At 42.9% G+C, this 9,829-nt stretch overlaps 1 protein-coding gene across 23 annotated transcripts in view; it reads left to right on the top strand.

Annotated features, from left to right (window-relative positions):
• The window catches only part of LOC141381325 (glutamine-rich protein 2), a 53,166-nt gene that overhangs the window by 40,532 nt on the left and 2,805 nt on the right, over positions 1 to 9,829 (top strand). For 16 of the 23 annotated variants that reach the window (XM_087245376.1, XM_087245374.1, XM_087245378.1 and 13 more), the window contains 3 exons: positions 3,831 to 3,996; positions 6,799 to 6,910; positions 9,733 to 9,829. The exon at positions 9,733 to 9,829 is cut by the window's right edge and continues 11 nt beyond it. In XM_087245376.1, the coding sequence (XP_087101502.1) occupies positions 3,831 to 3,996; positions 6,799 to 6,910; positions 9,733 to 9,829 (375 nt within the window). Of the gene's footprint in view, positions 1 to 3,830; positions 3,997 to 6,798; positions 7,242 to 8,051; positions 8,697 to 8,740 lie in introns of all 23 variants that reach the window. The other 7 variants (XR_015481445.1, XR_015481441.1, XR_015481442.1 and 4 more) reach the window with 2 other exon arrangements.

A 9,829-nucleotide genomic window follows, 5' to 3' on the forward strand; every position in this document is an offset into this window, starting at 1 on the left:
CAGCAAACGCATGCTGAGCAGTTCGGGGGGCGTGGTTGATTTTGCATAAAGCGTTTGATTGGAAGCTCGACTCTGCTCATTTTCGCGGCTCCTCCTCTGGCTCCATCAGACAGTCCTTCTGCGCATGTCTGGCTCCAATTTCAGCAGTCTTTTGCGACAGTTTGTGCCCGTCAAGCAGGCGTTTTGCCCTCAAGGCGTTCAATGGGAAAAAGGGCTGTCGCGTCGTCCATATTTTTTACAGTCATTGGAATGGAGCCCTTACCTTACAGAAGATATATATTTAAAATAATAAATAGATTTAATTTAAATACAATACTGATTAGGCGAGGCAGTGGTGCAGTAGGTAGTGCTGTCGCCTCACAGCAAGACGGTCGCTGGTTCGAACCTCGGCTTAGTTGGCATTTCTGTGTGGAGTTTGCATGTTCTCCCTGCCTTCGCATGGGTTTCCTCCAGGTGCTCCGGTTTGGGTAGGCTAAATTGTCCATAATGTATGAGTGTGTGTGTGTGAATGTGTGTGTGGATGTTTCCCAGAGATGGGTTGTGGCTGGAAGGGCATCCACTTGGCGGTTCATTCCGCTGTGGCGACCCCAGATTAATAAAGGGACTAAGCCGACAAGAAAATGAATGAATTAATGCACAATACTGATTAGATTAATGAAAGTGAATTGTTTAATGTGTGGTTTAATTGAAAACTAGAACAATTTTATGTTTTATGTTTGTTTAAAACCCTCCCAAAATGCCTAATTTTAGAGAGCGGCGCATTACATTAGTGTATGTATTTGTATTTTTCATTTATTTGTAAACCTAGATTTAAAATACGTTTCACTTCTTGTTCTTGCTTGATCCATCAAAATATTAATCATTTTAGCCCACAGTTTAATCAGTTATGTTTTTTTAATGTAGACTGAGAATGCTAATAAAAATCTATAAGGGGGGTCCGTGCATTTTACTGCACAACATATTCACATATGCCAGACGAACCACACTAAATGAGTAAACGAGACAGGTCCCGAAACAAACGTCTGGGTGTGAACGCACCCTAAAGGCCCGTGCACACAGAGACATTTTTTTGCTGGCGTTTTCCGTCAACGTTTAACGCCTTGTGAATAAACAAAGGGCGTCAATGTAATCGTGAACACCAACGTGCAAACACCAGGCGCAAAAGCGTCATTTTTTAAAAAACGGCTCGTGCTCGTTTTTTTGTTTTGGCGCGCCGTGTTAAAACGTTCTCCACCAATCAGATCGGCACTTTTGATCACATGCACGGAGCTGCTGAAGTGACAGTAAACAGCACTTGGAGGCCCAGAGGTGATATGAACGTGGAGCTGCTTATTGCTCTGTGAACAATAATCATTCCTTCAGTCAGTCAGTCTTTATTCATTTCCCGAAGGCAGTTTGGTTGCAGCATACAAGCATGTCACACACAATACACAAAAGTACATCACACATTACAAATTCTACCCTAAGTTTTAAAACTTTACAGCTGATGGGATGAATGAAAGTTTAAAACGATTTGTCTTACTAATAGGAGTTCTGTATCGAATACGGGAAGGGAGAAGATAAAACTGGTGGTGCACAGGATGGGAATCATCTGACAGAATACTCTGAGCTTTACTCAAAACTTGTCTCTGGTATAACTGAGCCATGGGCATCTGTTTTTCCCCTGTTATTTTTCCTCCTAGGTTCACAATTTTCTCCAAACAACTCTTATTTGTCACACTTAGAGAACTGAACCAACAAAGCAAAGAAAAAGATAACAGTGACTGAATGTATGAACTGTAATCATGCACATGAGTGATTTATCCATACCAAAAGATCTCAATTTCTGTAAACAGTATATTCTTTGTTGCCCCTTCTTACACAACATATTAGTATTAGCAGAAAAGGACAATTTTTTTATCTAAAACAGTTCCCAGATACTTATACTGATCAACACTCTCAACATCCACTCCATTAATACTACTATAATACTAGCTCGAGTCACCAGTAACTTTAAAGGGCCATGACACCCCCCACTTTCGGTTAAAGTCTACTTCAGAATTTTTTCAAAAGATGCATGATTAATGGGTGTGGAGCTCCGCAAGCATCGGGCAGGAGTGGGCGTGGCCAGCAGGGGAGAAGGAGGGGAGCGAATAACTGCTGTTGTCAGTTAGCTCACAAACTGAGACACAAACCGTGAGGAGACGCATGAGTTTATAGTTAAAATGCAAAGAAATAAACAGTAATTTAATGCCCTGCAATATTTGTTATTCGTGATTTCATATACACATAACCACAATTTATATCATTATAAAGATAAGTGTGTTCATGTAAACACTATGAGGATTCTCCCTCGATCCCCGGGTCTGAATCATAGATCTTGAATGCAGACTCAGTGCAGCAGGTCTCCTGACCTGTCTATTTTAACCATTAGCCCTGCTGGTATATAGAGGATTGAGGCAAACACAGCAGCACGGTGATGTGTCTGAATGTGAACGAACTCCTGTTAAAAGTCAACGTCCGCCATTCTCCAATTCGCGTGCTGCTCTCCTGACAAAAATGCTTGCAGCACACACACAGCTTTGCTGTATGATCGGCCCAGACAAGATCGCGGAGGAAAACATGCAACAAACCCCGTGGATCATGGAAACAAACACATACGAGCCTTCATGAACGGCTACGTGCCGTGGGTCTGTGTCTCACTCACAGCTTGCTTGAAACTGGCAGGTCTGCCTTGCCTTCGGAAAGCACGAGCTCTCATGAATAATTAAGCAGCCGGCTCTTCTCATAGGATAAGAAAACTCGGCTATGAATAATAATGAGAAACCGACGCGTCATCATTGCACTTGCAGTTCTGCGCTACGTCGCCCATTTTGATCCCGCCCCAAAAATCATTTTAAACCCGGTAGCTGAAATTAGCTGACAAAAGCTCAAAATTATCCAGTTTCCCCCACAATTAAAGCTGACAGGTGCTAACATTGTCTTAACTGATGCTCAACACACAAAAATCTGTTAATATAAAAAAAAGTTTTCCAGGGTGTCCTGAACCTTTAACAACAAGCGTGTGAACTTCCTCTCCTCCTCTTCTTCTGTGTTACAAGCCGGTGTCGGAAGCTTAAAGTCGATTAGCGCCATCTAACGTCAAGGAGTGATTTTGCATACTCGTCTGCTTGATGCTAGTGAAAATCGCTTGGGTTTGAATGCGGAAAAAGGTCTTGTAAAACGCTGACGATAAACGCAAACTAAAAGCGTCCCGGTGTGTAGGCTGTATTTGCACACAATTGACAAGCAGTCGCAGCCAAATTAAACGTTAGTGACAAGGCAGCACTGGTCCATTTGGGCCAGCAACCATCCTGTCTAGTGTCCCCAGTGTCTCGGCTGTGATATCGGGCTGTCCTTATTGTCGAGTCCTGCCAATTAAAACAAGTGCTGCAGAGTGCTGTCCAACGGAGTCTGGTTTCGCTCAAGGTTTTTTCCTTCAGTTTCATCAATTGGTGAAGTTTGTTCCTCCACTGTCGCCACTGGCTTGCATGGTTTGGGAGCTGCTCATCGATGGATTTGCTCTTCAGTGTTTGGACTTTCAGCTGTGAAAATTAAACCACACTGAACTGAACTAACCTGAACTCTTTACTAGAACTTCTGTGTTCAGCTGCTTTGACAGTGTACATTGGAAATGCGCTGTAGATGAAATGAATTGACCTGAATTATAAAGTGACCTACTGAATGTGTTGGGAAATTCTGGTGATGGCAAACAGTACTCTCTATGGAGCTGGAAATGCTTCTTGTGTTGCAGCCCTGTGAAACCCTGTTTCTTTTATAAGTGTTGACTTGTTTTGTGGGTCGTTGTGCAGCGAGAGGATCCCGGAAATGGCGGACTACAGTTACCTGTCCCGCAGCTGTGGAGGCAGCCACACGCTCACCTACCCCAGCCGCCGATACACACGCCTGCAGCACATCACACACCTGATCCAGAGCCACGAGGAGAGCCGGCCCGTGTCCACCGGCCCACCAGCACAGGTCTGGGACGCTCAGAAGCTGTTTCCATACATCTATTTCTGTAGAATAGGGCTGCACGATGTTGGAAAATCCGATATTGCGATATTTTATTTTGCAGCAGTAAATATTGCGACATGAATACAGTTTCACGAGATAGTTTGCAAATAGTAAATAGCACTTTGTTTGCTTTGTTTTGTTTCATATCTAGTCCAAATATTAAAATTAAAAACTTAAATGCCAAACATCGGTTACAATGGTGCCAGCAGTGAAAATCTAAGATTAAACTTGTGAGAGCTGTTGTTTAGTTTTATTGGTGATTCCTAATATACAATTAAATTAATTTAAGGAAGCTCAGAGGATTTGATGTTTCCCCATTCAAAGATGGCCGCCAAGTGAAATGGCTCGCCTCAAAGTGACTTTGCCTATTTTTATGCACATTTTGGAAAAATGCAGAATTGAAACACCAGGATGTGCATGGAAAAAAGTACGAGTGGAAAACATTCTTTATTTAATAAGAAAAAATGTCCATAGACCATACCTGCCAACACTTTTTCCTGGGAGCCTCATATTTTTTAGACCCTTCTCCCGCCCATCTCCTGTTTTGTTATGTCTCCTGGAAAACTCCCAGAATTCCACATTTTACCTTTTAGCACAGTCCCCTTGTGCACCGAACCCAACGCACAACCATTTATATACCCGCATATACCCGCACCCCGCTCTCCAGTTCGCGCGCATCTGCCCGCCCCCCCCCACATAGATACAATATCCCGGATTTTATGATTATAGTTTATGAATTTAAGACAGTGTAAAGACGTTTACTGAGTAAACTCCCGCTAATGCATCAGTGAAGTGATCTGATTTTGTTTGAACAGATGATGGTAAGATAAAAATGTGCATGATGGGACACAATAATGAACAAACCAGTGTTTCCAGCACTTTGTACAAGATCCGAGAAGTTGTTTTGCTCATTTCTACAACCTCTCAGCCGTCATCACAGTGCTTCAGTAAAATCATTATATTATTATTCCCTCCAGAACTGTCTTGAGCATCTGTCTGCGCTCCCAAAGAGCGTCTCACGCCTAAAAAAAACAACCCAGGCTCATTCTGATAACGTAGTCCCGTGGATGTTTCTGGAGACCGCGAAATACGTATTTGTGCAGTTTTTGTTTTCGTGTAAACCCACCGGAGGCCGCTGTCAAGTGACCGTCTGTCTGACTGACTGAATGATTGACTGGGCGACCGGCCAATCAACTAACCCTCCCTCCTCCTCCTTCCCTGAACCCAGTCAGTTTTACCGATTGACCCACCCGCCCGCTTACTTCCCCAAACCCAAGCAACGATTTACAAAAGCCGTCCAGAAAAAGAAAAGCCCTCGTCTGATTTTTACCACGTTTTCAGATTTTACCACATTCTCACCCTGTTATGAATTTGTTCACTTTATTTTTTGGATTCTGTTTTTGTCTTGCCTGATTTCGGGAACCGCTCTTCCCCGGACTTGAACTCAGTCATCGCCGTCGTCGTGGTCAGCTCCTCTCTGCGTCTCAACTCCGACGAGCTAACTGGACAAACTGGTTGCGGCAGGAAAGCCCTCCACATGGAGGTGAGCGGTCAGCCGGAGAGCGTGAAAAGAAACAGCGTCACACCGCCTCGTATCGTTCGCTTAAAAAATGAAGTGCAGCTATACGTACCTCCGGCTACATAAATCGCGGTCTCCAGAAACGTCCGCGGGACTACGTTTTCAGAATGAGCCTGGGTTGAAAAACAAAACCCTATTGCATTTATTGCACTTCATCTTCGTCTTCTGAGGTGCAACTTATTTATCAGTGAAGACAAAACACCACAGTGGCGAATCCCAACACACTCAACTACATTTCTCTGACTCATATTTGTTCAGGTTTAGTTCTCTTTGTCTCGCTGCATTATTCGCAAGTATTTCATGTAATATTCCAGCTTTGTGCATTAGTTTAAGGGTGCTTTCACACCTGCCTTATTTAGTTTGATTGAATCGCACTAGAGTTCGTTTCGCCTTTTGGTACGGTTCGTTTGGGCAGGTGAGAATGCAGCAATCGTACTCGAGTGCGCACCAAAAGCGGACCAAATAAGCGTTCCGAGACCTGCTTGAAGAGGTGGTCTCGCTACGCTTTCAAACAAACCCTGGAGCGGTTCGTTTGTGGTGAGAATATGATCCGTACTAAAACAGGTCCAACCGCAAAAAGTACTGCGCCTTTTGGACTAATCCAGCTGCCGTAGGCCGATGCGCTGTGCATTATGGGATATGGAGGAAAAATATTTGTTGACAGCGCTTTACCAACAGAGAGAGGGAAAACATTACCTGATGGATCGTTGGTAATATTTCCGCAAGATGAGCATGTCACAGTTTAGCTAAATTAATTCACGCCTCCTCCTGAAGTGACGAGCGATGCATTAAACACTGTTTTCCAGCCGCGGCCGCGCTTCATTTTCGTAATGTATAGTTTGTCTAAAGCAGGGATACAATCAGCCAGCGCAGTCGTCCCTCCAGAGTAAAAGGTTTTGTTTACCTGCGGGAGTTCACTGGCAATTCTGACCAATCAATAAGCAGTTTAGGAAATATGTTCAACATCTGGCCAATGAGAGATGTGGATTTTGTCACATGACTGCATTTTGGTTCGTTTCAACTGGTTCGGACTAAAGCCAGCAGTGTGGTGTGAAAACGACCCAAAGACGGCAGACAATGCTACAATGTATCCTTTAATACCCTTGGTCCGGACCAAATGAAGCGAACTACAGATGTGAAAGCTCCCTAATTTGCCCGTGCTGACTTGTGCGTGTGTTTCTCCTCAGGCTGCAGAGGTGAACATCCTGGGCTTGAATGGGCAGGTTTACAAGGGCCGAATGAACAGCAGAGCAGTGCGGCTCCCGGACTCACGACTACCCAACATCTCTCCTCGAGAAGGCAAGAGCACACCACAATCCCAGAGCACACCACACAGAAACGGAAACACACACATGAACAAATACAACAGTCATTCATTGTAAATACTGTAGTGTTTCTGAACCATGGATACTATGGTAAAGTACTCAAATTATTCTGTTGTGGGGATTCTACAGCTGCTCTGGTAACACAACAACCACAGTGACAGAAACAAATGACCCAGTACTGGAGTTTTCTACAACTGTAGTGTGTATTGTACTGCAATCTACACCACAGTTTACTGTAGTAAAATCTAATCACTGGTGATCAAGACAGCAAGTCTTTGAGATCATCAAGAGTCGCGGTATCCAGAGTAATTTCAACAAACCACCAAGAAGAAGAGTAACTGTGGATGCAAGAGGAAGCAGTCTGAAGGGGATGTCCGGGTGCTAATCCTGATTGAATCCAAAAGGCATCAACCCACAACTGCCCAACTCACTGCAGAATTGCGTTTATTATTACAGTATTGTGGATTAATTGGTGCCACTGACATAGCTGATTCACTGCCCCTCCCCCTCTCTGATCATCGCTGACAGCACGGACACCTCCAATAGACAGCAATGGCATTGTAATATTAACATTAAGGTGCATTAATAGAGGAAGCTGTATTGATAATAGTGTGGCTCAAAAAGGAATATAGATAAATGATATTCTTTGGGTCTGTACAGTGAGTGAGTATATAGTAGTGTCTTCTGTTCAGTTGTTTTAATAATTCACTAGTCTTCATTAATTGTCGACACGGCATCATATACTGTATGCTGTACAGTAAAAGTGTGTGAAGAATAACTGAACCGTTATTAAAAATATAATAATAATATATAATACTAATAGTTTATATATATATATATATATATATATATATATATATATATATATATATATATATATATATATATATATAAATAAATATCAAAAATTATATAAATAAATATCAAAAAATTCTATTTACATAAATATCAATTTATGTAAATATATATATATATATATATATATATATATATATATATATATATATATATATATATATATAAATTTATGTAAATATCAATTTTTATTTTTATTTAGGGTGGAGCTATCAGTCATTTAGGGCGGAACTAACAGTAATTTAAGGCGGGACTATTAGTCCTTTAGGGTGGAGCTATCAGTCATTTGGGCAGAACTAACAGTCATTTAAGGCGGGACTATTAGTCCTTTAGGGTGGAGCTATCAGTCATTGAAGGCGGGACTATTAGTCCTTTAGGGTGGAGCCATCAGTCATTTAAGGCAGAACTATTAGTCCTTTAGGGTGGAGCTATCAGTCATTTGGGCAGAACTAACAGTCATTTAAGGCGGGACTATTAGTCCTTTAGGGTGGAGCTATCAGTCATTTAAGGCGGGATTATTAGTCCTTTAGGGCAGAGCTATCAGTCATTTAAGGCGGGACTATTAGTCCTTTAGGGCGGAGCTATCAGTCATTTAAGGCGGAACTATTAGTCCTTTAGGGTGGAGCTATCAGTCATTTAAGGTGGGACTATTAGTCCTGTAGGGCGGAGCTATCAGTCATTTAAGGCGGAACTATTAGTCCTTTAGGGTGGAGCTATCAGTCATTTAAGGTGGGACTATTAGTCCTGTAGGGCGGAGCTATCAGTCATTTAAGGCGGGACTATTAGTCCTTTAGGGCGGAGCTATCAGTCATTTAAGGCGGAACTATTAGTCCTTTAGGGTGGAGCTATCAGTCATTTAAGGTGGGACTATTAGTCCATTAGGGCGGAGCTATCAGTCATTAAAGGCGGGACTATTAGTCCTTAAGGGTGGAGCCATCAGTCATTTAAGGCGGGACTATTAGTCCTGTAGGGTGGAGCTATCAGTCATTTAAGGCGGGACTATTAGACCTGTAGGGTGGAGCTATCAGTCATTTAAGGCGGGACTATTAGTCCTGTAGGGTGGAGCTATCAGTCATTTAAGGTGGGACTATTGGTACTTTAGGGTCAGTCTATCAATCATTTAGGGGGACTATCCGTGCTTTAGGGTGGGGCTATAAGTGCTGTCTTGTTTCTGCTCTGAATTCATCCATTCGTCAATCTTACTTCACTTTGTTAGCAACGATTATCTTTCAACAATCAAACGGTTACCACAGAATAAAGTCATGCACCGCCCTGCATTTCATTCTCATTTCGGGACCGTTATAAATGGATGCACATCACAATAGAGGAAAAAGGACAAACTTAACTCACATTTCATGGAGACAAGAGAGTAGCAGGGCTGGAGAAGAGTCAGATGGTGGGTAAAGGTTTAATGTTTACTTTCTGGAATGAACCGAGCATTTCTGCATTGCATAATAGCATGGCTGCAAATAGAAACCATCTGGAAGCCACAACAGACCTGGGGGAAGCTGGTCTCAGATCTCTGCCCTTCTGTATCTCTGAGTTACTGAAGATCGAAAGTCAAAGGAAAGACACGGGCACAGATGAGTCTTGACATGCTTGAGCGAGCAACAGTTTGGCAGCTCTCTATGTGTGTGTGTGTGTGTGTGTCACGCAGAAACCAGATGACTTGTGAGAAGGAGAGTTCAGCACTGAAGGTCAGCAGTTGTTGTCCTTTACCAACAAAGCACAACAGGACAGCAAACACACAATGTTCATTTATAGGGTCCCATTTTTGGTTTGGTTCTGGTTTTTGTTTGAACCCCCTAAAAGACACACACACACACACACACACACACACACACAGATACATTCTGGTTCTTTGTAAGTTTAATTTGTAAGCGAAAGAGATCTATACCGTGTTGTTCTGGAGGAGATGAGTTTGTGTTGTGGGTTCTGCAGGTCAGTGGAGGAGCAGAGAGAAAACATCGAGCCGCGGCCCGTCACAGAGATCCAGTGCAGCGAGTCCTGCTCGACCTCACAGCGCCATGACCAAAGC

The sequence above is a fragment of the Danio rerio genome, chromosome 3 (assembly GCF_052040795.2).
Source record: "Danio rerio strain M-AB ecotype USA chromosome 3, GRCz13ab, whole genome shotgun sequence".
NCBI classification, from domain to species: Eukaryota; Metazoa; Chordata; class Actinopteri; order Cypriniformes; family Danionidae; genus Danio; species Danio rerio.